The sequence below is a fragment of the Lepus europaeus genome, chromosome 6, assembly GCF_033115175.1.
Source record: "Lepus europaeus isolate LE1 chromosome 6, mLepTim1.pri, whole genome shotgun sequence".
Lineage (NCBI taxonomy): Eukaryota > Metazoa > Chordata > Mammalia > Lagomorpha > Leporidae > Lepus > Lepus europaeus.
The window spans coordinates 105,224,212-105,251,113 of record NC_084832.1 but is presented as its reverse complement, the minus strand read 5'-3'; the positions used below and the strand labels follow the sequence as shown (position 1 = coordinate 105,251,113).

General features: G+C 44.6%; 1 protein-coding gene and 1 pseudogene across 6 annotated transcripts in view; one reads left to right on the top strand and one right to left on the bottom strand.

The window, feature by feature from the left end:
* GPR19 (G protein-coupled receptor 19) overlaps positions 1–26,902 on the top strand; it is a 38,547-nt gene that overhangs the window by 9,324 nt on the left and 2,321 nt on the right. For 3 of the 6 annotated variants that reach the window (XM_062195496.1, XM_062195495.1, XM_062195494.1), the window contains one exon: positions 26,158–26,289. The exons of 2 other annotated variants lie outside the window; for them this stretch is intronic. In XM_062195496.1, the coding sequence (XP_062051480.1) occupies positions 26,222–26,289 (68 nt within the window). In that variant the 5' untranslated portion in view covers positions 26,158–26,221. Of the gene's footprint in view, positions 1–22,116; positions 22,419–26,157; positions 26,290–26,902 lie in introns of those variants that run through there. One more of the 6 variants, XR_009866279.1, reaches the window with a different exon arrangement.
* LOC133762191 (rRNA N6-adenosine-methyltransferase METTL5-like) lies at positions 9,519–15,079 on the bottom strand (annotated as a pseudogene).

Genomic DNA, 26,902 nt, shown 5'->3' with positions numbered 1-26,902 from the left:
AACCGGCACCCATATGGGATGCCGGCGCTTCAGGCCAGGGCATTAACCTGCTGTACCACAGCACCAGCCCCAACTGATCACATTCTGACAAAATGTGAATAAATCAAGAGAAGTTGCCAAGTCCAAGATACAAAGAGAAAGAAAAGGGACAGGAATCTCAAATTTGTGAAATTCTTCACAAAACAAGGCATTTCCTTTCAGGGTTTCATTGCACATTGAAGTCATTGTACCCCTTATAATATTGAATTTTAGTGTTTCAGCTTAAGCCTTTGATACCTGCTGAAATCTGCATTTCCCTGGGAGGAGTAATATTTTGTGTGCTATGACAGTCACCTGAAGAGAGCTGCTTGTGAGAAAGGGCAGTAACCTTCCATCTTTGGATTTCTAGTGTTTAGCACCAGGCTTGATGTGTGGTGAGCGCTCCATATTGCACTCGTGAGTGCAGAATGGGAAGACTCAGGACTCTGACAACATTATCCTGGTGCCAGTTTAGGGGCCCCGTGCCTATTTTGTTTCCCATTTGTTTATAGGGAGGACAATGAAAAGGCTAATGTGTGGTAAGAGCAGATTTGTTTGACATCAGTTAAAATTATTCTTTTTTCTTTTTTTTTTTAAGATTTATTTATTTATTTGAAAGTCTGAGTTTCCAAAGAGAGGAGAGGCAGAGAGAGAGGTCTTCCATCCAATGGTTCACTCCCCAGATGGCTGCAACGGCTGGAGCTGTGCTGATCTGAAGCCAGGAGCCAGGAGCTTCCTCCGGGTCTCCCATGCGGGTGCAGGGGCCCAAGGACTTGGGCCATCTTCTGCTTTCCCAGGCCATAGCAGAGAGCTGGATTGGAAGTGGAGCAGCCAGGACTCAAACTGACGCCCATATGGGATGCCGGCGCTTCAGGCCAGGGCTTTAACCTGCTGTGCCACAGCACCGGCCCCAAAATTATTCTTAAAGTTTATAAATGTTAGTTAGTCTGGCCTTGAAGCAGCAGCAAACTGGAGTTTAGGAAGTTTCCGTAAATTCTTTCCCGGGGATCACTAATCCCCCTGACATTTGTATTTAGAATTTGTATTTAGAAGTTCCCCTGATATTTTTTATTTCTGTCTAGATAGAGGTATCCCTAACAACCTCAGCTGCCAAATATGTCTTGCCTGGCACCATTTTCCAACACTGAAACAGTTCACCTTGGGTTGAGAGAATGTTTTGAGAAGACCGCCTGCTGCCACAAGCAGTCTTCTATCCATTCTGGCTCCTAGTTCCCAGAACTTTGCACAGAGAGCTCACTACACCACAGGACTCCTCCCTAGGGAATTCTAGAGACAATTAATTTGAAAGCGAGCACACACGAGAGAGAAAGAGACAATGAGTGCTCCCACCTGCTTGTTCATTCCCCCAAATGCCCCATAGCAGCCAGGTCTGGGCCAGGCTGAACCTAGGAGCCAGGAACTCAACCTAGGTCTTTGTGACAGGAACCCAACAGCTTGAGGCATCACCACTGCCTCTTAGGGTTTTCATTAGCAGGAAGCTGGAATTGGGAGTAGAACTGGGTATTGATCCCAGGTAATCAGACATGGGACACAGGCATCTTAACCACTAGGCCAAGGCCGGTGCCGTGGCTCACTGAGCTAATCCTCTGCCTTGCGGCGCCGGCACACCAGGTTCTAGTCCCGGTCACCCCTCTTCCAGGCCAGCTCTCTGCTATGGCCAGGGAGTGCAGTGGAGGATGACCCAAGTGCTTGGGCCCTGCACCCCATGGGAGACCAGGAGAAGCACCTGGCTCCTGCCATCGGATCAGCGTGGTGCGCCGGCCGTAGCACGCCAGCCGCGGCGGCCATTGGAGGGTGAACCAAAGGCAAAGGAAGACCTTTCTCTCTGTCTCTCTCTCTCACTGTCCACTCTGCCTGTCAAAAAAAACAAAACAACAACAACAACAACAAAAAAAACCACGAGGCCAAATGCCTGCCCCAAACCTGGGATCATATCAGACTGCTTTACCGAAACCATAGCAGTTAGGACCTAAATGCAAAAGATTCTCTCAGGGCATTTTGACAGCTTGCTTAGGATTTGAATTGAAATCAGCAAGCTGACTAGGCGTATATACAAACATAATCCATGCTATTATTTTTTAATCTAAGTCATTAAGTAGAGGAAGATTGGTGGTTGTAGATAAGGTGTGGGTCCTTGGATCCTACCACCCATCCTCCTTTCCCCAATGTTATCTGTTAGTGGAGCTGAATGGGAGAAATAAAAGCTGTACTGTAAGTGCACACTGGCCAGCCAAGTGCTGCACACCTACCATGCACTCAGGGCTTCTTGGGCAGGCGGGACCAGTGTACAGGGGAGATCTGGAAGCCTACTTGGGCTTCCTACTCAACCCTCTCCAATCTGAAAAAGGACAATGTACTCAGCTATTCCATTTCTGAGCTAGCTCCCTGCTAATGTGACTGGGAAAGCAGCAGAAGATGGCCCAAGTAATTAGACCCCTGCACCCAAGTGGGAGACCTAGATGAAGCACCTGGCTCACGGCTTCAGCCTGGCCCAGCTCTTGCCATCACAGCCATTTGGGGAGTGAATCAGCGGATGGAAGATCTCTGTGTGTTGTGTGTGTCTTCCTCTGTGTCTCTCCTTCTCTGTAACTCTGCCTTTCAAATAATAAATAAAGCTTTAATAAAAAAAAGGGATAATATATTCAACCAGCTAAACAGGAGACAATAAAACAATAGAGAGAGAAAAAGTGGAGAGGCTTCCTCTTGAGGAGAGAGTGCTTGCCTAGTATATTTTCAACTTGGGTGCTAGGATAGAGGACACAAGGACATAAGAAGGGGTACAGTGAGCACAGGGGAAAAGATATGAGAAAGTGATGGCTGAGTGCTGCCTTTCACACACAGTAACTGGCCTGCTGGTGCACCCTGCCCAATGAGTCAGGCTCTGCCAGTAGAATGTTCAAATCCCTTCCGAGAGTGTATATGTAGGAGTAGGAGGCAATAGAGAAAGGAACCAGATTTGGGATGCAGTTTCTCCTGCATGAGCCAAGGCAAAAAGTGGAAGGAAATGGGAGTTGTCCTCTCCAAGAGAATGTTTAAAAAGCATAATGAATATGTGTTGCCTGTTTTAGAGTCGTTTTCTCTTGTCTTATCCTTTAAAGCAGTCATCTCCTGAAGCCTTTCATCCTGCCAACTCTGCTGGGCACAGGTATCTGTCATGTTTAATCCTCATAGCAACCTTGTGTGATCTGCACTGTTAGCCCTGGTTTCTGCTTCGGAAACTGAAGCTCAGACACATTAACCTGCTTGAATTCACAAACAGCAAGTAAAGCCTGTGTCTGAGTCTAGTTCTTTCTAATTCTGTGCTCTTTCCACTATATCACAAGCAAAATTCTTTCCTCTGCATTCTTTAAAACACATGTGTTTTTGTATATTATATTAATATAAACAGAGTTCTCAAAAATTTGGAAACTACAGAGCAGTTTAAAGGTTTAATAAATAAAAATGGCATCATCCTACCACCTGGAGACAACCACAGTTAAAATTTTGCTGTATTTCTTCTCAGTCTTTTTCAACACATATAATGGTAACAAAAGTTAACATTTGTGGAGTACTTGCTTCATTCAAGATATTGTTCTTATTAGTTCCTTTATTGTTCAACTTATTTTATGCTAACAACAAATCCAATCCATAGGGTGGATATTGTAATTTTACTGGTGAAGACACTCAGTAAACACAAACATGGTAAGGAACTTGGGAAAGGCTACATAGATTGTAACTGATTTGAAACCCAGGCAAGCTGGCTGTAGAGCCCGATTTCTCAGTCTTGTCATAATTGGCATTTTGTAGATAATTCTTTGTTGTAGGGGGCTGTCTCGTTCAATGTAGAATGTCTGAGCAGTTTTCCTGACCTCCACCTACTATTTGTCAGGAACATCCCCCTTTAACTTTAGTGACAACTAAAGATGTCTCCAGACATTGCTGGTATCTCCCAGGAAGCAAAATTATCTCCAGCTGAGAACTAGTGTTCTGGAACCTATGCTCTCACTCAACCATGTACTGGATAGCCTCTTTATTTTTCTTTTTAAATTTTTCTTTTTTGCTTATTTGAAAGGCAAAGAGAGAGGCAGAGGCAGAGAGAGATCTTCCATCTTCTTCTATCACTCTCCTATGCCTGCAACAGCTGGGTTTGGATGAGCCCAGAGAACTCAGTCTGAGTCTCCCATGTGTGTGGCAGAGATGCATCTGCTTGAGTCATTACCAGCTGGCTCATTAGCAGGAAGCTGGATTGGAAGCAGAGGCAAAACTTAACCCAAGCATTACCATATGGAACAGGAGTGTCCCGGGTGACCTCTTAATCACTTTACCAAATGCTCTCCCCTATTTTTAAAATTTTTATCTACTTTATTCTGTTTCTGTAGGCTGCAGAGAGATAGATAAATAGCTAGAACTCCAATCCATTGGTTCAGTTCCCAAATGCCCACAATGACCAGACTTGACCATGCTGAAATCTAGAAACAGAAACTCAATCTGGGCCTCCCATGTGTGGCAGGAACCCAACTACTTGAACCATCACCTGCTGGCTCCGAGGGTAGACATTTGCAGAATGGTGGAATCAGGAGTGGAGATGAGATTTGAACCCAAGTACTCTGGCATGGAATGCAGGCACCTTAATCTCTAGGACAAATGCTTGCCTCAGCCTGTTCATATTTAAAATACTTGTAGAGTTATTTTTCTTTAAGAAGGGAACTAAATCTTCAAATTTGGGTGCAGAGTATGAAACATTGCTAGAATGTCAGTGGCTTTACGGATCATAGTAGATTAGTTACCTCCAAAAAGAATACTTGTTAGTAGACTCATAATAGAGAGCTGGTTTATATTACCCCACAGTTGTCTGGAGGGAGAATAGTTGGAGGCCTCTCTCTTATCATTGTTTCCTGGTTCTCTGCTCTGAGCACTTTAGCCTCAAGAGGGTTGCTTATCAGCCAACCTGTCAGAATACATTACTGTATCCCAAAACAGAGGATGACTATTGCAAATAATTGCTTGCTAATAAATAGGATACCAGGGCTGGCGCTGTGGAGTAGCAGGTAATGCCGCCGCCTGAGTGCTGGCATCCCATATGGGCGCCAGTTCGAGTCCCAGCTGCTCCACTTCTGATCCAGCTTCTGCTATGGCCTGAGAAAGCAGTAAAAGATGGCCCAAGTTCTTGGGCCCCTGCACCTGCGTGGAAGACCCGGAAGAAGCTCCTGGCCCCTGGCTTTGAATCGCAGCCAACTGGGGAGTGAACCAGTGGATGGAAGACCGCTCTCTGTCTCTCTGCCTCTCCTTCTCTCTCTGTGTAACTCTGACTTTCAAATAAATAAATAAATAAATCTTTTTTAAAACAATAGAATACCAGGGGCAAGCATTTGACACAGTGGTTAGGGTACTACTTGCCATACCTGCATGCCATATTGGTGTACTAAAGTTTGAGTCCCAACTCTACTCTCAACTTCAGCTTCCTGCTAACGCATACCTTGTGATGCAGCAGGTGGTGGCTCAAGTAGCTGGGTTCCTGCCACCCATGTAAGTGACCCAGATTGAGTTCCAGGCTCTTGGATTGAGTTCCAGGCTCCTGGCTTCAGCCTCACCTTTGCCTAGCTGTTGCAGTCATTTGGGGAGTAAACCAGAAGGTGGAAGATCTTTCTCTCTCTCTCTCTCTCTCTCTCTCTCTCTGCCTTTCAAATAATAAAATAAAGAAATTTTTAAAGAGTCAGAGTCGAGCTCCTAGAGTTGCAGACAACTCTAGATATACAAAGGTACTTGAAAAAGTTTGTGGAACTAGGCTAATCCTCCACCTGCGGCGTTGGCACCCCGGGTTCTAGTCCCGGTTGGGGCGCTGGATTCTGTCCTGGTTGCTCCTCTTGCAGTCCAGCTCTCTGCTGTGGCCCAGGAGTGCAGTGGAGGATGGCTCAAGTGCTTGGGCCCAGCACCCCATGGGAGACCAGGAGGAAGCACCTGCCTCCTGGCTTCAGATCGGCGCAGCACACTGGCCGTAGCAGCCATTTGGGGGGTGAACCAATGGAAAAGGAAGACCTTTCTCTCTGTTTCTCTCTCTCTCACTGTCTAACTCTGCCTGTCCAAAAAAAAAAAAAAAAAAGTTTGTGGAAAATAGAATTAAAAGATGATGTACATTTAAAAAAAATATTTTATTTATTTATTTTAGAGGCAGAGTTACAGACAGAGGAAAGGAGAGACAGAGAAGTCTTCCATACTCTGGTTCACTCTCCAAATGGCCACAACAGAGATTTGGAGCAAGGATTCCGGAGCTTTTTCCAGGTCTCCCTTGCTGGTGCAGGGGCCCAAGCACTTGGGCCATCCTCCACTGCTTTCCCAGGCCATTAGTAGAAAGCTGGATCAGAAGAGCAGCTGGGTCACAAACCAGCGCCCAAATGGGATGCTGGCACCACAGGCAAAGGCTTAGCCTACTACATCACAGCGCTGGCCCCTCCACAAACTTTTTAAAGTACCCTGTGGTCACATTTGTCACGTGTGTCTCTGAAGAAGGAAGGTTGAAAATTGCTGATGTAGGTGATTTGGTCAACTATTGCTGGTATGCCGAGAGGATTAAAATAAGAAATGATAACAGTAACATATTAACTTATCAAACACCTGCAAATGAATGGCACTAAAATATATAGTAACCTGGTAAAATAAGTAAACACCTGTCCAACCATATTTTCTTTCTCTCTTTCTAATCACTTATTTGTTTGTTATTTGAGAAGCAGGGACATGTAGAGAGTTCCAATCTTCTGGTTCACTGTGCTGGCGCTGTGGCATAGGAGATAAAGCCGCCGCCTGCAGTGCCAATATCCCATATGGTCATCAGTTCAAGTCCTGGCTACTCCACTTCTGATCCAGCTCTCTGCTATGGCCTGGAAAAGCACTGGAAGATGGCTCTAGTCCTTGGGTCTTTGAACCCACTTGGGAGACCTAGAGGAAGCTCCTGGCTCCTGGCTTTGGATCAGCGCGGCTCCAGCCATTGTGGCCATCTGGGGAGTGAACCATCAGATGGAAGACCTCTCTTTACCTTTGCCTCTCTGTATCTCTACCTTTCAAATAAATAAATCTTAAAAAAAAAAAAAAAAAAGATGAGTTTAAAAAAATATTCTGGTTCACTCTCCAAATGCACACAACAGCTGGGAACTAGAAATACAGCTTAGGTCCCCCATGTGGGTGGCAGGGACCCACATCATTTGAGCCATCATCTGCTGCCTCTGGAGGTGTGCATTAGCTGGAAGCTAGAATTAGCAGAGGACCTGGAACTCGATCCCAAGTACTCCAACGTAAGATGTGGATGTCCCAAGAGCATCTTAATTACCATTGCAAATACCCACCCTCCACCATATTTTCAGTGATACCTGAATATATAATTGCGTAATTTGTCTAAGAAGAACACATGTTAGTACAAAATCAGATCTAACTTGTGCTTCATCCTTTGGGACCTAAAGTACTGAACCTGGATACCAGACTTCCAGTACTGGGTCCTGCAGTCCTAGACAACTTCAGAGTATACTCTCAGGATGAGCTCTCTGATAAATCAAAGTGCTGGGTGACCAACTAAGTAAATGTATGTTGCTCATTCCATATAACAAGGTCTACCTTTCAGTTTCAATTCATGGAATTGTAACAGGCTCAGAAATCTTGGCTGACTCATGCATATTGCAGACATGGGAACATTCAGAAAGACTGATTTATTTAGGGTCCTTATGCGGATATAAAAATAAGACCAGAATCTTGACTTGGTCAGTGCTTATCTTGAGAATTGAAATCTAGGTTTCTTAGCCCAAGTCTAGCATATAAGATGAAGTTGAAAGCACTGTATTCTTTTTTTGTTTGTTTTTTAAGGTTTATTTATTTATTTGAAAGGCAGAGTTACACAGAAAGAGAAGGAGAGGCAGAGAGAGAGAGGTCTTCCATCCACTGGTTCACTCCCCAATTGGCTGCAACAGCTGGAGCTGTGCCAGTCTGAAGCCAGGAGCCAAGAGCTTTTTCCAGGTCTCCCACGAGGGTGCAGGGGCCCAAGGACTTCGGCCATCTTCTACCACTTCTACCAGGCCATTCCAGAGAACTGGATTGCAAGTGGAGCAGCCAGGACTTGAACTGGTGCCCATATGGGATGCCGGCACTTTATCCACTACACTGCAGTGCTGGTATATTCTTTATTAAACCTTCCAGGACTTCTAATACTATCCTAGATGCTGGTGGGAGAGTGGTAGAATGGCTGTTACGAATTTTAGTCCTCACAGTCAACTGTATAAAAAGTGCTGCATTGAATTCATTTTTGTTTTCTGCTGTAATGAATTAAACACACAAGTAGTGGCTTAAGATAACACTGATCTCACAGTTCTGTAGGCAGAAGTCTGGGTGGGCTTGGCTGGATTCTCTGCTGAATGTGTCACAGTACTGAAATCAAGATGTTGACAGTATTGTGACCCTTTTTAGAGGCTCTGGGGATGATTTCCCCTTCCAAGCACATTCGGGTTGTTGGCAGAACCCCTGCCTTGTGGTTTTAAGACAGTCCTATTTCCTTGATGATGATTAGTTGGGGGCCACCCATCACTCTTGGAGGCCTCTCCCCTCTCCTCATACACAGGCTGCAACATCTCAGAGCCAGCACAGCTTGTCAACTCCTCCTTGTGCTTGGACCCTCAGACTTCTTTTGCTGCACCCCTCTGCCACTAGCCAGACAAAGTCCTCTGCATTTAGAGTTCATGTGATGAAATTGGGCCCACCTGGGCCGGCACCGCCGTAGCTCAATAGGCTAATCCTCCGCCTTGCGGCGCTGGCACACCGGGTTCTAGTCCCGGTCGGGGCACTGGATTCTGTCCCTGTTGCCCCTCTTCCAGGCCAGCTCTCTGCTGTGGCCCGGGAGGGCAGTGGAGGATGGCCCAAGTGCTTGGGCCCTGCACCCGATGGGAGACCAGGAGAAGCACCCGGCTCCTGCCTTCGGATCAGCGCAGGATCATCTTCCCATTTTTAGGTTCATATCCTTAATTATATATGCAGAATCCCTTTTGCTATGTGGTGTATCAGATTCATAGGTCCAGGGATTTGAATGTGGATCTTTTGAGGGGGGCCATTCTACCCACTACTCAGAATACTTCCTTTAAATAAGGGCAAGTGTCCTACCCAGCTCATGGTACAATCAGTGGCAAACATTCCTGGGACTCCCTTCCTCTTCCTTGGTCCTGGGATTCTTCACACAGAACAAAACATACCGGGCAGTCTCTTGGATCCCTTCTGATTATAGTGGAGAAGTAACTGTGATCTGAGCTGGGGCGAGTCCTTGTAAACGGTGGATCTGCAGCTATGACTTCTCTTGGGGAGGTGTCTCAGCTGGGAAACTGCGTAGGATCAGCCTCCGAGCTGCTGTGCTTTCTCCATTACCTCCTGTCACTAACCTGGAGCACAGCAAGTTAGTGAGGCCAGGGTCCCAGGCCTCCTTTTTTACAGTTTTAAATTGAGGTGTTATTTATATGCCATAAAATTCACTCACTCTAAGTGTACCCTTCCAGTGATTTTTGTGAAGTATACAGGATTACATCACCAACACCATCATCCAGTTCCAGAACATTTTCATCATCCCCAAAAGATTCTTGGTGTTTGTCCAGGCGTCCCTTTTGCATGGGGCCAAGGGCACACTCACTTTCCTGGTTTAGAAGTCCTTTGTTCACCCTCTTCCTTTCTAGGAAGCCCCTCAGAGAATTCAGCTTCCAGAAAACAAGAGCAAAGAAAAGAAAACAGGTTTGTCTCAGGCTCAGTCAGGCAACTCTCCTCTAAGGCAAGGCAGCACCTAGGTCTTGGTTTAGTCTCAGAATGGAACAGGAAAAAACCCAGTAAGGAGTAGAGCACCTGTCAATATCATGGTGAGCTCTCCAGTCTCTGCAGGAGGGAGTGGAGTTTTCAGATTGCATCTGGTTGGCACCCCTAACTCCATCAAGCAGGGACCTGTAGGTGAGAGAATCAGACTTTTCTCCTTTCCTTTGTGGCTTACTTCCCCTAAGCAGAAACTAAGGTATGCTTTCCTCCCACTAAAATGGCCTAAGAGGACATAATATGGCATGCGGAGAAGGTAGGGGGTACTAGCTGTGGTGCAGAATTAGAGTCCCTTCTATCCCTACCTACCCCTCATTCTCTCTCCCTGCTTCCCATGTGATATTAGGTTCTTTTTAAAAAATTTTATTTATTTATTGGAGAGGCAGAGTTGCTGACAGAAAGAAATATAGACAAAGAGAAAGGTCTTTCATCCACTGATTCACTCCCCAAATGGCTGTGACAGCTGGAGCTGAGCCAATCAGGATCTAGGAGCTTCTTCTGGGTCTCCCATGTGGGTACAGGAACCTAAGCACCTGGATCATCTTCCACTACTTTCCAAGGCCATAGCAGAGAGCTGGATCAGAAGAGGAGCAGCTGGGACTTGAACCAGTGCCCATCTGGGATGCTGGCACTGCAGGTGGTGACTTTACCCACTATGCCCCAGCACCGGTCCTGATATTAGGTTCTTTTGGCTGCATATAATTCTGAGTTGTCTCAAGGACAACAGATTCTAAGTCCAGGCCTCAAGGAGCTTGAAATAGTGTTCAGGTCCTAGAAGGTGGATGGGGATTCACTGCAACTTGGCAGCTAGACTCTTTAGTCATCTGTCAGCCACAGGAGTCCTAAAAATCTACCAGAGATGAGCATGCTCCCCTTTTCTCTGCTTCTGCTGCTTCCCCTGCTTCTTTGACCACCCAACCCAGTGAGGGGTCTCCTATCATGCTTTCTTATAATAGCCCACTGTATTTTCATAGAACTTATTACAACTTACTGTATCTGTGTGTTATTAGCTTATTACTTTTCTCTCCACCCCCCCACAACTGATTAGTTTTATTTGCCATTGTATACTGATTATTATTATTATTATTTTTTTTTTTTTTGACAGGCAGAGTTAGACAGTGAGAGAGAGAGACAGAGGGAAAGTCTTCCTTTTTCCATTGGTTCACCCCCCAAGTGACCACTACAGCCGTTGTGTTGCGGCCAGCGCACTGCACCAATCCGAAGCCAGGAGGCAGGTGCCTCCTCCTGGTCTCTCATGCCGGTGCAGGGCCCAAGGACCTGGGCCATCCTCCACTGCACTCCTGAGCCACAGCAGAGAGCTGGACTGGAAGAGGAGCAACCGGGACAGAACCGGCACCCCGACCGGGACTAGAACCTGGTGTGCCGGCGCCGCAGGTGGAGGATTAGCCTAGTGAGCCGTGGCGCCAGCCTGTATACTGATTCTTAACACAGAACATTCTGACCCACAATACAACCTTAGTGTGTGTTTATGGAATGATGAAAGTAGGCAAAGGATCTGAGTTGACATTTCCCCAAACTTATAAATTCAGTAGTCAACTCGTGTGTTTGCTTGGGTGTCTTAAGAATTTAACTTGGCCAAGATAGAGTTACTTATATCCAGCTTTTCAAACTTTTTCTTTCCTGCTCTTAGACTCTTAGACCTAGGAATCATCTCATTGTCTAACCCCATCAGACATCATCAGTCTTTTTGGCTCAATCTCCAAAATATTTTTCAATGTCCATCTGCTTTTCTCCTTCTACACATTATTACTGTTCTGGTCTAAGCCACCACTAATGCTTAATTTAGATTTTTGTAGTAGCCTCTTTTTTATTTTTTTCAAAAATTTATTAATTTATTTGAAAGGTAGAGTTACAGAAATGTAGAGGCAGAGAGAGAGAGAGTCTTCCATCCGCTGATCCACTCCCCAGATGGCCACAGAGGCCGAGCTGAGCCAATCCGTAGCCAGGAGCTAGGAGCTTCTTTGTGTCTCCCACATGAGTGCAGGGGCCCAAGGACTTGCACCATCTTCCACTGCTTTCCCAGGCCATAGCAGAGAGCTGGATCAGAAGTGAAGCAGCCAGGACTCGAACCAGCACCCATATGGGATGCTGGCATTATAGGCTGGAGTTTAAACCCACAGCATCCTGTTTCCACAGAGCTTCACTGAGTGGCAGTTGGGATGAGAAGTATTGGATAGTGTCCTTTATACATCCTGGGGGGTCATCACTTCCAAAGAGGTGCAAATATGACCTAAAAACATTCTGGAAGGACTGCAGCTCATGGTCAACATAAACCTTCAGTGGGGTAAAAGTGCAGGCTCCTTCCCACTGTATCCTTCTGGGTAGGAATTTATTCCAGTGGGTTGCTATTTCCTGCTCCAGACTCAAGGTGGTGAAGTGTATCTTCTTCAACTGCAATCTTTCATCATTCACCCTCCCCTTCCTATAATTATACCCCATCTTCATTCTCGCAGATACTGACCTCATTATCTTTGGGTTTTGGCATTTTTTTTTTTTTAAGATTTATTTGTTTATTTGAAAGTCAGAGTTACACAGAGAGAGGAGAGGCAGAGAGAGAGAGAGAGATCTTCCATCGATGGTTCACTCCCCAATTGGACACAATGGCCGGAGCTGTGCCAATCTGAAGCCAGGAGCCAGGAGCTTCCTCCAGGTCTCCCACGCGGGTGCAGGGGCCCAAGGACTTGGGCCATCTTCTACTGCTTTCCCAGGCCACAGCGGAGAGCTGGATCGGAAGTGGAGCAGCCGGGTGTCAAACTGGCACCCATATGGGATGCCGGCACTTCAGGCCAGGGTGTTAACCCGCTATGCCACAGCGCCAGCCCCCAGGTTTTGGCATCTTTTTATTCTTGTTTTCATTAAGATTATAGATTATGGATATTACTACTGATAAAAATATCAAAATGTTTGCTCTTTAAGATTTATTTACATTTTAAAATATTTATTTGAAAGGCAGAAAAATAGGGAGAAAGAGGTGTGAGTGTGTGTGTGTGTGTGAGAGAGAGAGAGAGAGAGAGAGGCAGAAAGAGAGATTGTATTTTCTATCCTCTGGTTCACTCTCCAAATACTACAACAGCTAGAGCTGGGGCCAGGCCCAAGTTTTTTTTTAAAGATTTATTTATTTATCTGTAAGAGTTACAGAGAGAGAGAGGACAAAGATCTTCCATCCACTGGTTCACTCCCCAAATGGCAACAATGGCTAGAGCTGGGCCAATTCAAAACCAGGAGCTTCTTCCAGGTCTCCTATGTGTGTACAGGGTTCCAAGTCCTTGGACCATCTTCCATTACTTCCCCTGGCCATTAGCAGGGAGCTGGATCAGATGTGGAGCAGCCAGGACTTGAACCGACACCCCTATGGGATGCCAGCACTGCAGGCAGTGGCTTTACTCACTATGCGACAATGCCAGTCCCTGAGGTCCTAGAATTTAGTCCTGGTCTCCCACATGGTTGGCAGGAATCCATGTACTTACACTGTCATCTGCTGCCTCCCGGGTACTTTAATAGGAAACTGATTCAGAAGCAGAGGTGGGGCATTCGTGTGGATGCAGGCTTGACCTGTGGCACCACAGGCCAAGACTTGTTTACATTTTAGTGGGGATCTCAAATTTCAAAGAGTAACACTGTCGTTTTGAGGAAAGTTGGAGGGATAGGAGCCTTCCTGGCTATCTGAAATCATGCCAAGGATGCTGGCCCTGTTTATTTCTGATATTTTATTTCTGATATTTTAAATATTTCTGATATTTATTTGTATAAATGAAGGTCAAAGCAGTAAAGATGATAGAAGAACAAGTTATTTCTTAAATCTGCATACCCAGAATTTCTCATTGACTATTATAGTCTATTTTGTGAAGTTATAAGAGACTATTTTGAAAACCCTTTTCTGTTAAAAAAAAAAAAAAATCATGATCTGATTGGTAGCATAACCAAGCAAAAAGAAAATGCAAGAAAGTACTGAACCCAGTTGAGAAACAGATCAAAAAGCCCAGAGATGGAAATCCTATGGAGGAAGATTTACACGTATTTTATAAGAGAGGGGGAAAGGGAATAGAACATTAGGGAAGATTCCAGACCTGTGTGCCTGTGACACCAGAAGTCTTAATTGGAAGGAAGCTTTAAGGTTCCTTTGCAATTATTCAAAATTATCTAATGGAAATAATTTAAGCAGAATGGATTCTGTATGGTTTTTTTAAAAATAACATTTTTTATTATCTTGATTAGGTTTTAAATTGCTATGTCTTTGGAGACTTTTAAAAAGAAAATCAAATTAGGGCCCCATCAGTGTCCGCTGGTTGCTTTTTTTTTTTTTTTTTTTTGACAGGCAGAGTGGACAGTGAGAGAGACAGAGAGAAAGGTCTTCCTTTGCTGTTGGTTCACCCTCCAATGGCTGCCGCAGCCGGTGCGCTGCGGCTGGTGTACCGCGCTGATCCGAAGGCAGGAGCCAGGTGCTTCTCCTGGTCTCCCATCAGGTGCAGGGCCCAAGCACTTGGGCCATCCTCAACTGCACTCCCTGGCCACAGCAGAGAGCTGGCCCGGAGGAGGGGCAACTGGGACAGAATCTGGCGCCCCAACCAGGACTAGAACCTGGTGTGCCAGCGCTGCTAGGCGGAGGATTAGCCTGTTGAGCCACGGCGCCGGCCCACTGGTTGCTTTTTGTAAAAGTTTGTAGGATGCTGACAGGTCATATGAAAGCTCTGTAATTATATCTATACTGATTTTCCATTTTTAAGCTTTCTTTCTAACATGTTCTGTAGCTGAGGTTTGGTTTAAGGAGTATATTGCTATTCTTGCCTTTTCCAAAGCAGTCTTCAGAAAAGCCATATCTGACCCTTTATTCTTTTTGGTGCCAAAGGGAGGATTCGTAATTGCTGTATCAAATGACTTAGATATTTTGTTAGATAAATTGTACATATCACATATCACATTGAACTGCATCAACATTTGTTAATTCAAGCTTTTTCATTTCATTTCCAATGCATTGTCATTTATGTTAAATCCAACACAAAGTCCTGCTCCTAAAATTGCAGTTCTGATGCTAAGCACACTCTACAACCACTTCCTCCATCTGTAGCCACTTTGTTTTCAGTGTCATCAAATGTGTTATGGACTGCACAGAGCATACATGCTGCAATGTGTGTCTAGTTGAATACTGTAGTAGCTTGGGGCTTTTGACTCCATCCACTTATTGAAGGCAAGTTTCTAGTTCCTTAAGCCTTCATTTTTTCATTTTTTTAAAGCCCTGTGCTTGCAGGGTTTAACAGCTCAGACTTATGGAGAAATCTGTTTAACCAGGTTCTTGTTTCCTCCCCGCCCCCAACCCTACCACAGCCTCTTTTTCAACACCACTGGCCAGGGGATGCCAGGCACTCAGGCTAGCCTCCTGCCTGCCTCCTGGTTATCCCATGCTGCTTTTCAGCTCCTGGAGATGGTGGTGGCACATGCTTGGAGCTCAGATTCTGTATGCTTTTGAAGAAAATATATTCAATCCAGTTGTATTGCAGATTTTGGTAGAAAAGGTAGAAAAAGTTTAATCTGGCTAACATGTCATTATAAAATCTCCAACTTTTTTTTTTTTTTTTTTTTAGAATAATTTATTTTATTTGAAAGCCAGAGTTACATGGAGAGAGAAGGAGAGGCAGAGAGAGAGAGGTCTTCCATCCGCTGGTTCATTCCCCAATGGGCCACAACAGCTGAAACTGTGGCAATCCAAAGCCAGGAGCTTCTTCCAGGTCACCCATGTGGGTGCAAGGGTCTAAGGACTTGGGCCATCTTCTACTGCTTTCCTAGGCCATAGCAGAGAGCTGTATCGGAAGTAGAGCAGCCAGGACTCGAATTGGCGCCCATACGGGATGCTGCCACTGCAGGTGGCAGCTTTACCCGCTATGCCGCAGTGCCGGCTCCTAAATCTTCTCTAGTTTGGAGAAAGTTGTGCTCATTTATTTGGGCCTCAATAATTTTTCCCTTAAAAATGTTGTTTAAGTGATGATTAGGTACCTAGGCTCCTTCATAAAAGCTATTTACCCTTAACAAACCTAAATTATGTGACTAATGTTAGTATCATACCTATAGTGTGTGGTATTTGATTTGATATGGTTATACTAAGTTTTTGTGTTTTGTTTTGTTTTGTTTTGTTTTGACAGGCAGAGTGGATAGTGAGAGAGACAGAGACAGAGAGAAAGGTCTTCCTTTTTGCCGTTGGTTCACCCTCCAATGGCTGCTGCGGCCGGCACATCGTGCTGATCCGAAGCCAGGAGCCAGGTGCTTCTCCTGGTCTCCCATGCGGGTGCAGGGCCCAAGGACTTGGGCCATCCTCCACTGCACTCCTGGGCCATAGCAGAGAGCTGGCCTGGAAGAGGGGCAACCGGGATAGAATCCAGCGCCCCAACCGGGACTAGAACCCGGTGTGCCGGCGCCGCAAGGCGGAGGATTAGCCTGTTAAGCCACGGCGCCGGCCAAGATTTTTTAAAATTTTTATTTATTTATTTGAAATTTAGAAAGACAGACACAGTTCCCATGTACTGATTGACTCCCCAAATGCCCACAGCAGCCAGGGAGGCTGGACCAAAACCAGGAGTTGAGGAACTCAATCCAGATCTTCCACCTGGGCAGCAAGAACTCAACTGTTTGAACCATCACCTGCTGCCTCTTAGATTTTTACACTAGCAGGAAGCTAGAATTGGAAGTGGATCTAGAATTTGAACTCAAGTGTGCCAATGTGGGATGTAGGTACACTAGCTTCGTTTTAACCACTAGACCAAATACCTACACCTGGTTACTGAAATTTGTCTGTCATATGATTTTAAAAACTATTCTGAGCCAACAGTAGTAAGAATGGTAATTTTTGAAGCACTTGCTATATGCCAGACACAGAGGAAGGATTTTATAGGAGTATAAACTACACAAAAATACAAGTCACTATTTTCCTTGTACCAAGCAGATTTAAATGTCTTAGCTCATTTACTCCTATATATGTTCTCTCATTCAGTTCTCATAATCAGATGAAATAAGAACTAATTATGCTTACCTTACTGATAAAAGAACTGAAGTACAATAGGGCTAGGTAACTTGCTCAAGGTCATACAAGTTAGTGACAAAAATAGGATTTGTACTTCAGGTATCTGATTTCAAAGCCTGTGGTTCCCACACTTTGCAATATGCTTGTACTGTGAGATGGAAAATATATGTATTTTTTTCAGTAGATTATGTTCTAGTATAGATTTGCCAGATGTACCAAATAAAAATACTGGACATCAATTAAGTATTAATAGGATATTACATGTGACATACAAGCAGAATTCAAAAAGTCCCTGGAAAAATAGAATAAAAAGATAGTCTATTTGGATACAGAAATTTTTAAATCCATTCATATTTCCATGGGCTTTTTGAGGGCGCTCATGCTTATGGTAAAAATATATTTATGGGCATCCTGTATTTTATCTGGCTGACACATTATAAGAACATGTCTTATACTCTCCAGTTTTCTTCCTTCCTTCCTTTCTTCCTTCGTTCCTTCGTTCCTTCCTTCCTTCATTCCTTATTTATTTATTTATTTATTTATTTGAAAGGCAGAGTTACAGAGAGGCAGAGAGACTGAGATCTTCCATCTACTGGTTCACTCCCCAGATGGCCACAACAACCAGCGCTATGCTGATCCAAAGCCAGGAGCCAGGAGCTTTTTCCAGGTCCCCAACACGGTGCAGGGGCCCAAGGACTTGGGCCATTTTCCACTGCTTTCCCAGGCCATAGCAGAGAGCTGGATTGGAAGAGGAGCAGTCAGGACTCGAACCGGCGCCCATATGGGATGCTGGCACTGCAGGCAGCAGCTTTACTGGCTATGCCACAGCGCCGGCCCCTCTGGTTTTCTTGTTTCCCCACTGGAATCATACTGATGGATGCCTGGGTCACCTTGAATTGTTCTAAAAGGCACTTAGTTAAGTCTTCCCAGCACAATAGCCATAAAGCAAGATAGCAAGTCAGGAAGCCTCAAAAGAGCCTGGGTGGCCTCCTGAGCCATTCAAGTTCAAGGATGTAAATTCAGGACCTTGGAATAAGTTGCCCCATAAACCCTGCTCTACTGGAAGTGGTATGATGGTAAATGTTTAACACCTGTTCTGCAGAGAGGAAAAAACCCTGATTTGTGGTGCTTGTTGATTTGTGTGGTGTGAATATTCCTATCATAGTTGATCATGATACCAGCATGGTGTCATTGAACCTGGAGTTGGGAACTGGTATGTATAATTGGTTGGAGGGAGCCCATGGAAGGAAGCCACTGTTAGAGGCATTTCTTTTTTCATATACAGGTAAATTAAGCCTACATAACAGTGAAAGGTTGAAGAGAAATATCTGCCACCATGGTGTTTTTCTGATATAAAACAGTTAAGTGGTAGGCATTTGGCACAGCCATTAAGATGCCCTTGATAGCCCTACATCCCATATAGGAGGGTTTGAATTCTGGCACCACTTTCAATTTTGACTTATAGCTAATGTGTGCCCTGGGAGGCAGCAGATGATGGCTCAAGTGCTAAGGTCCCCGAATCTCATGTGGAAGATCTGGGTTGAGTTCCTAGCTTCTTCTGGTTTTGGCCTAGGCCAGCCCTAGCTGTTGAAAGCTCATGCGTAGTGAACCAGCAGATTGAAGATCCTTCTTTGACTCTCTCTGTCTCTCTCTGTCTCTGTCTCTGTCCTCTCTCTCTCTCTCTCTCTCTATATATATATATATATACATATAAAAATCACACATAAAAGTAAAAATGAAAATAAGTAAAAATGTAAAATAAAACAATTAAAATTTAAAAAGATAATTTCCTCCTTGGGGTAAAACATTGACCAAACTTTTTCCTCACTTCAGTTCACACTGCTTCTATTCTGCATTTAAAAGGCAACAGTTAATCATCAGTCATCATGAATGTCTAACACTCACATTCTTTGTTCTGAAGAAAGGCTCTGCCTCCTGCCCAGCAAGTCTGCTGCACTTCTTATGCTGAGCCTCCATGCAGAACATGGTGGGAGTGATTGTGTTGTTTTTTAAATGCTCACTGTGTCACATATTTGTGAGCTGGCATATTGAACAGATGTGTCTGTGGGAAGGCAGGAGCCTCTGGGGAGTAACTGTGTCTTCCTGTGTTTAGAGGAGTCAAAAGGACCTGCCTAGAAACAGCCAGTCTGACCCTCTAAGTCCAGAGCAGACCCTCTGTGGCCTCCCTGGGGAATGAAGCCCTGAGTATAATCAGGAGCAAGAAGTGGGCAATCTTCAGATGACCCCTGGAGAAGGACTTCAGTTTTTCTCAGTTGTAAAACAGAGCCAATAATGCCCAATTGGAAGGGTTATATATATAAAATGCCTGACATACATAGAGCACAAAATAAGGACTACTTCATGAACTATTGATTCTATAACCACTGTCTTTGTTGTAATTATTCTTATTACTCATTTGCAAATGGCCTTATGTATCTGCTTAGCTCCAACAGATAATTTCCATTCTGCAGAAGATGTTTCCGTTGTTGCTTTTTAACCAATTCATATAAAAAGTCTTTGACATTAAGTTTTTAAACAAATTTCAGAAATAAAAATGGCCTTCCTATATAGTGAGAATATCAGGCTTTATAATTTTTGGAGGGAAAGCAAATTGGTGGTTAGAATTTTTTTTTAAAGATTTTATTTATTTATTTGAAAGGCAGAATTACAGACAGAGGGAGAGACAGACAGAAAAGTCTTGCGTCTGCTGGTTCACTCTCCAAATGGCCACAACAGCCGGAGCTGAGCTGATCTGAAGCCAGGAGCTTCATTTGGATCTCCCACGTGGGTGCAGGGGCCCAAGCACTTGGGCTGTCTTCCACTGCTTTCCCAGGCCATAGCAGAGAACTGGATCAGAAGAGGAGCAGCCAGGACATGAACCTGCGCCCATCTGGGATGCCGGCGCTGCAGGCAAGGCTTAGCCCACTATGCCACAGTGCTAGCCCCTTGTGTTTTTATTTTGTTTGTTTGTTTTTAAAGATTTTATTTATTTAAAAGGCAGAGTTACAGAAAGAAAGGGGGTTAGGAAGAAAGATAGAGATCTTCCACCCATTGGTTCACTCCCCAAATGGCTACAATGGCTGGGGCTATGCCAGACGGAAACCAGGAATTTCTTCTTGTTCTCTCACATGGGTGCAGAGGCCCAAGGACTTGGGCCATCCGCTGCTGCTTTCCCAGGCATGATAGTAGGGTGCCAGACTGGAAGTAGAGCGCTAAGACTTGAACCTGTGCCCATATGGGATGCTGGCATTGCAGGTGGCAGCTTAACCCATTATACCACAGTGCCGGCCCCATGTAGAGTTTTTTGAGTCTAGAAGAAACCAGGTGCTTTGCTTGCCTGGGACTGGACCTTGGTAGGAGACTGAGGAACACAAAGTTCAGCTATGTCCCCCATTTGTCTTTTTTTCTTTTTAATGTTTATTTATTTATTTATTTATTTGAAAGGCAATGTTACAAAAAGGGAGAGGCAGAGTCAGAGAGAGAAAAGTCTTCCATCCACTGGTTCATTCCCTAAATGGCTACAGTAGCCAGGCTGGGCCAGACAGAAGCCAGGAGCCAGGAACTTTGTCCAGGTCTCCTACATGGGTCCAGAGGCCCAAGGACTTAGGCCAACTTCTGCTGCTTTCCCAGGCATATTAGGAGGGAGCTGGATTGGAAGTGGAGCAGCCCATATGGGATGTTGGTGCTGCAGGCAGCAACTTAATCTGCACTAGCCCCCTTGTTCGTCTTGGTGGTTCTCTTTCCCTCTCATTGGTTTCCAGTCATTTGTTATCCAAGAATGATTTTTTAGAAAGCTTAAATCAAGACATATACAAATACAGAATGAATACATGTCAAGGATTGATTAACTTATTTTGGAAGCAACTGATGAGATAATAAGATGAGTTTCAACAACATTTGGAGAAATCAGTATGTATAGGCACTTTTCAATAAGAATGTCAGCATAAGATTGCTAGGGAGACACAGAATGGGTTAATGTACCACAGAGCACTAAGTCCTGTAACATTAATTTTCCTGCTAGACAGAAATTTACAAGTTAACATGTAACTTCACAGTGTCTTGGCACTTGTCAAATAGTAAATAGCAAAATGAAGCGTAAGTACATTTTCCCAGAGATTTAAATAATCCTTGGAGAGGCCCATTTACGACTATCCAAGGGGAGTGGACATTTATCTTAGTGGTTAACATGCCTGCATCCCACATTGGAGTTTCCTGGGTACAACTGCTGGATCCAGTTTCTGACTCCGGCTTCTTGTTAATGTGCACTGGGAGGCAGCAGTGATGGCTCAAGTAATTGGACTCCTGCCATCCACATGGGAGACTTGGATTTTGTTCCTGACTCCTAGTTCTGGCCCCAGATCAGCCCTGGCATGCGTTTGGGGAGTGAAACAACAGATGGGAGCTCTTTCTGTCTCTTTGCTGCTCAGTTTTTAAAATCAGGATAGGACATGTCTCCTTGTTGTTAAAAAATTACTGTATTATATTTATTTGAAAGGCAGAGAAATAGAGGAGAGGAAGAGACAGAGCTAGAGATCTTTCATCCACTGGTTCACTCCCCAAATGCCCCCAGCAGCCAGGATCTCCATGTGGTTGTCAGTGACCCAAGTACTTGAGCTATCATCTGCTGCCTCCCAGGATGTACATTAGCAGTGAGCTGGTATCAGAAGACCTGGGACTCAAACTCAGTGACACCAATATGGGATGTGGTTCAAGTCCTAGCTGCTCCACTTCCGATTCAGCTCCCTGCCAATGTGCCTAGGAAAGCAGCAACAGATGACCAAATACTTGAGGCCCAGGGGGAGAGAGAGAGAAAGAGATCTTCCATCTGCTGGTTCACTCTCCAATTGCCCACAGCAGCAAGCTTTGGACAAGACCAAAGCAGGAACCAGGACTCCATCCAGTTCTCCCACTTGAGTGGCAGGGGCCCACATACTTGGGCTGCCTTCCACTGCCTTTGCAGACACATTAACAGGAAGCTAGATTGGAAGCTGAGTAGCCAGGAGTCAAACTGGTACTCCAACTCAGGATGCTAGCATCACAAGTGGTGTTTTAACCCACTGCACCACAATACTAGTCCTGATAAGTACATAATTTAATAGATGAATTATTTCTTTTTTAGATAATATATAGAAAGAGACAAAGGCCTCTAATAACTTAACCCAGTGGAGTATTTCAAAATTGATGGGGAAGAGAAAGATTAAGAAAATGATGAAAAAAATTTTTTTTCCTTTTTTTTTTTTTTTTGACAGGCAGAGTTAGTGAAAGAGACAGAGAAAAAGAACTTCCTTCCATTGGTTCACCCCCCAGATGGCCACTGTGGCTGGCGCAATGCGCCAATCTGAAGCCAGGAGCCAGGTGCTTCCAAGCACTTGGGTCATCCTCCACTGCCTTCCCGGGCCACAGCAGAGAGCTGGACTGGAAGAGGAGCAACCGGGACAGAACCGGCGCCCCAACTGGGACTAGAACCCAGAGTACTGGCACCACAGGCAGAGGATTAGCCTAGTGAGCTGCGGCGCCGGCCAAAAAATTTTTAAAAAGATTTATTTATTTGAAAGAGTTACAGAGAGAGGTAGACAGAGAGAGGTGTTCCATCTGCTGGTTCACTCCCCAGATGGCTGCAACAGCTGTAGCTGAGCCGATCCAAAGTCAGGAGCCAGGAGCTTCTTTCAGGTCTCCTACATGGGTGCAGGGGCCCAAGCACTTGGGCAATCTTCTGCTTTCCCAGGCCATACCAGAGAGCTGGATCCAGTGCTACAGCACTGGCCCCTGAAATCTTTCTTACCATTCCAAAAATGACCACATATGGATGACTCTGAACATAATTATTAATTAATTGGCCCCATGTTTCAGAAATAATCCTTTGAAGATATTTATTTCCAAATTAATGGAGCAGGGGGAGACCTTTGTGAAATTTTACTTTTAGGCCCTTACGGTATGGCAGGTTTGAGGGCACCTAAATGACCTTCACTCACCCTTAGATGAGACTTGTATTTCATGTAATTGTTGACCTGGGTGACTTCAGTTTCATCTGTGCTGCTCTTATCAGGAGTCATATTTTATCCTGTCACCATGATCACAAATGTTTTAGCTCCCTGAGAGTACACATTGACTTTCTACATCTTCATTTGATTCTCCTAGCAGAGGCACATAGAGTAATTTATTTCAGCTCTCTGTCTTTATGGATCTGATTCACTATATATTTAATAAGCAGTTATTAATGTAAAGAACTTGAGCAGAAGCCATGGAGCATGGAGAAAAGCACAATGCCTTCCCTGCAGGAGCCTATCGTGGAGTAGGGAACACAGAAATGTGGATGCTTTCTGAAGCAGTGATTCTTAATCTTGGCTGCACATTAGGTTCGCCTGGGGAACTGAAACATGCCAATGACTGGGCTGCACTCCAGACCAATTAAATTAGAATCCCAGCGGGTAGGACCCAGGCATCAGTATTTTTAAAAGCTCCCTGTGAAATTGCAATATATTGCTATGCTAGAGCAAAACAAACTTGGAAAATGGTGTAGTAACAGACTGACAAATGTGCTGTATGAACAAAAGTACCATCCCACCATTCTGGGTGCGCTAATATTCTCTGTCCAACCACATCTCCACCCATGAATGTGCAAGATACACAACACATGATAACCATAGGAAACCTTTTGGTCAGTTATATTGGAAGGCATTTAGAAAGTATATATTAATGCTTTTTTATTTATTTGGAAAGTAGAGAGAGAGGGAAAGGTCTTCCATCTGCAAGATCCCTAAATGCCTGTAGCAACCAGGGCTAGGCCAGGCTGAAGCCAGGAGCCTGGAAACTCAGTCCAGGTCTTCCACATGCCTTCAGGAACCCAACTACTTGAGCCATCACCTGCTGCCTCCCAGGGTGTGCATTAGCGGAAAGCTGGAAGCAGAAGAGGAGCTGGGACTGAGAGCCAGTGACTCCAACATAGGATGTGAGCATCCCAAGTGGTGACTTCACTGCTCTGCCAAATACTTGTCCTATTAACTATTCTGGAAAGTATAGCCTGAAGGAGACCTTGTCTCTAAGGGGAAAAGGTCCCTAAAACATCAGTCCAAGAGGATGACCCCCAGATTCATTCCACATGCTTGTTCTCTTCCCTGGAATTGTTTGCTCGTGTCTTTCTGAAGTAAAAAAATTGGCCTCTAAGCACCCAGCCCTAACCTCACCTTTATCGTGAAATCTCTCTCTCTCCACCTAGTCCAGGAAAAATTGGGTTACTCTTTTTCTCTGCTACTTAGCTGCTTGTATGTATGTATGTATGTATATATATATGTGTATGTATGTATGTATATGTGTGTGTGTTTGTTTAGTAGTTAATTACAATTATTGCCAAATTTAGTCAGAGTATGGCAGACTGCATAGTTTATAGATCTTACTCATTTACATTTCCCAGGTCCCCAAGCACAGCTTCTTGGTTTATTAAATGAATAGACAGAGCTGCAGCAGTTTTAGGTGGAGTGAGAGAAGTTGTACCACCAACAGGGGGAACCTAGTCTCATGAACTTGGGCTCTGTTCTGTCTCCGAACACCAGGATCCTCTGCTTCCAAGAAGTCAGAGACACACTCACTGGTGTAGCAATGAGCTATGAGAGGAAGAGAGAAACAGAAAAGACATTCGCAGGATTTAAAGTATAGGTATTGACCAAGCACAAGTGCCTGTGCCACCAACTGCTATTTTATTTAGGCCATAGGCCTACCCAAAAATGTTTAGAATAGCTTCCTCCCTGGGAAAATTGCTTGTCTGGGAGCAGGTATTTGGCACAGTAGTTATCATATCGTGTCATACCATATTGGAGTGCCTGGTTTGAGTCTCAGCTTTGCCCCCAATTCCAGCTTCCTGCTTATGTGCACCCTGGGAGGCAGTGATGATGGCTCAGGTACTTGGGTCCCAGTCACCCATGTGGGAGACCAGAATTGTATTCCTGGCTCTTGGCTTTGACCTGGCCCAGCTCCAGCTATTGGGGGTGATAAGAGAGTAAACCAGCATCTGTTGATCTCTCTCTGCCTTTCAAATAAAAATTTTTTTTCTTCTCTCTCACTATCCACTCTGCCTGTCAAAAAAAAAAAAATTTTTTTTTCTTTTTTTTCTTTTTTTTTGCCAGGCAGAGTTAGACGGTGAGAGAGGGAGACAGGAGAGAGTTATAGGCAGTGAGAGAGAGAGAGAGAGAAAGGTCTTCCTTCCGTTGGTTCACCCCTAATGGCCGCCACGGCCGGCATTGCACCGATCCGAAGCCAGGAGCTGGGTACTTCCTCCCGGTCTCCCATGCAGGTGCAGGGACCCAAGCACTTGGGCCATCCTCCACTGCCCTCTTGGGCCACAGCAGCGAGCTGGACCAGAAGAGGAGCAACTGGGACTAGTACCCGGCGCCCCAGCTGGGACTAGAACCCGGGGTTCCAGCACCACAGGCGGAGGATTAGCCAAGTGAGCCATGGCGCCGGCCTCAAGTAAGTTTTTAAAAAGAAAGAAAATTACTTGTATTTTTTATTTTTAAAATTTTAAATCTTAGTTTTTAAAAAAATTTGTACACAAATAAATGGTGAAACATCTATTTCAATTTTATAAGTATGAGGGTCATGAAGTATGGAGTTTTCTAGGACAGTGATAATTTTAGATCTGATGTCCTGTTTTCAGACTATGCATCCTGATTTTTTTTAATGGAAAGTTTGGTTGCTGTTATTACAATTGGCTATTATTTGGCCAGCATGCTTAAGGGCCTTTTAGTAATCCAAATATCTAATTATCTTACAGTTCTTTTTGAGAGCTTAAGTAGGGCTGCTTCATGTTTGTTTGTTTGTTTGTTTTTTTTTTTCAGAAGTTAAATAGGGCTGCTTTGTGTTTGTTTGTTTGTTTGTTTTTCAGTGCCTAAAGATATTAGGCTGTTCAGTACATTGCCTTGAGCGCCATATGTTTGTTGAAGATGGTTTATTGATGAAGACAATATATAGTAACAATCCTCTTCCTACCATACATTAGTGTAAATACCCTTAAAGGAAAAAATGGATCATTAAGAATTGTTCTGTATTGAGAACTGTTCTTTAATCCTGCCTCTGCAGAAATGTTTCTCTGTGAGTATGGTCACAGGAGCCTGCCAAGAGGAAAACCAGTCTCTACCAAAGCCTGTTGCTGGAACAATTTCCTCTTGTGCCCCAGGCCAGATGGACAGTCAGCAGTATGGTGGCTGCAGTGCCACATGAGCTTCTTCCTTTAGACTTTTGATTTATTTTTACTTATTTTTTTTTGAAAGATTTTATTTATTTTACTTGAAATTCAGGGTTACACAGAGCAAGAAGGAGAAGCAGAGAGAGAGGTCTTCCATCCAATGGTTTACTCCCCAAATGGCCACAAAGGCAAGAGCTACGCCGATCCGAAGACAGGAGCCAGGAGCTTCTTCCAGGTCTTCCATGTGGGTGCAGGGGCCCAGGGATTTGGGCCATCTTCTACTGCTTTCCCAGGTCATAGCAGAGAGCTGGATTGGAAGTGGAACATCTGGGTCTTGAACCGGCGCCCATATGGGATGCTGGCGCTTCAGGCCAGGGTGTTAACCCGCTGTGCCACAGCGCCGGCCCCTATTTTTACGTATTTGATAGAGAAAGAAAGTTAGAGATCTTCCATATACTGGTTCACCCCCCCAAATGCTGTCAACAGCCATTGATAGGCCAGCCAGTTAAGAACCAGGAACTTAATCCGGGTCTTCCAGGTGGGTGGCAAGGACCTGAGTGCCTTTTTTTTTTTTTTTTAGGACCTGAGTTCTTGAGTCAATGGCTGCTATCTCCCAGTGTACACATTAGCAGGAAGATGGAATGGGAAGAAAAGCCAGGGCTTGAACACAGGCACTCAATATAGTATGCAGGTGCCCCAAGTAGTATGTTAACCTCTAGGCTGACACCACCCTGTTTCTTTAGTGCACAAAATTTTGAAAATATTCATGTTTATCCTATTTCTTTTACTATGATTATAATGGATTCACTTGCTGTGCTTTCTGTTTAATGAATTCAGACCAGATAAAGCCTTTATCA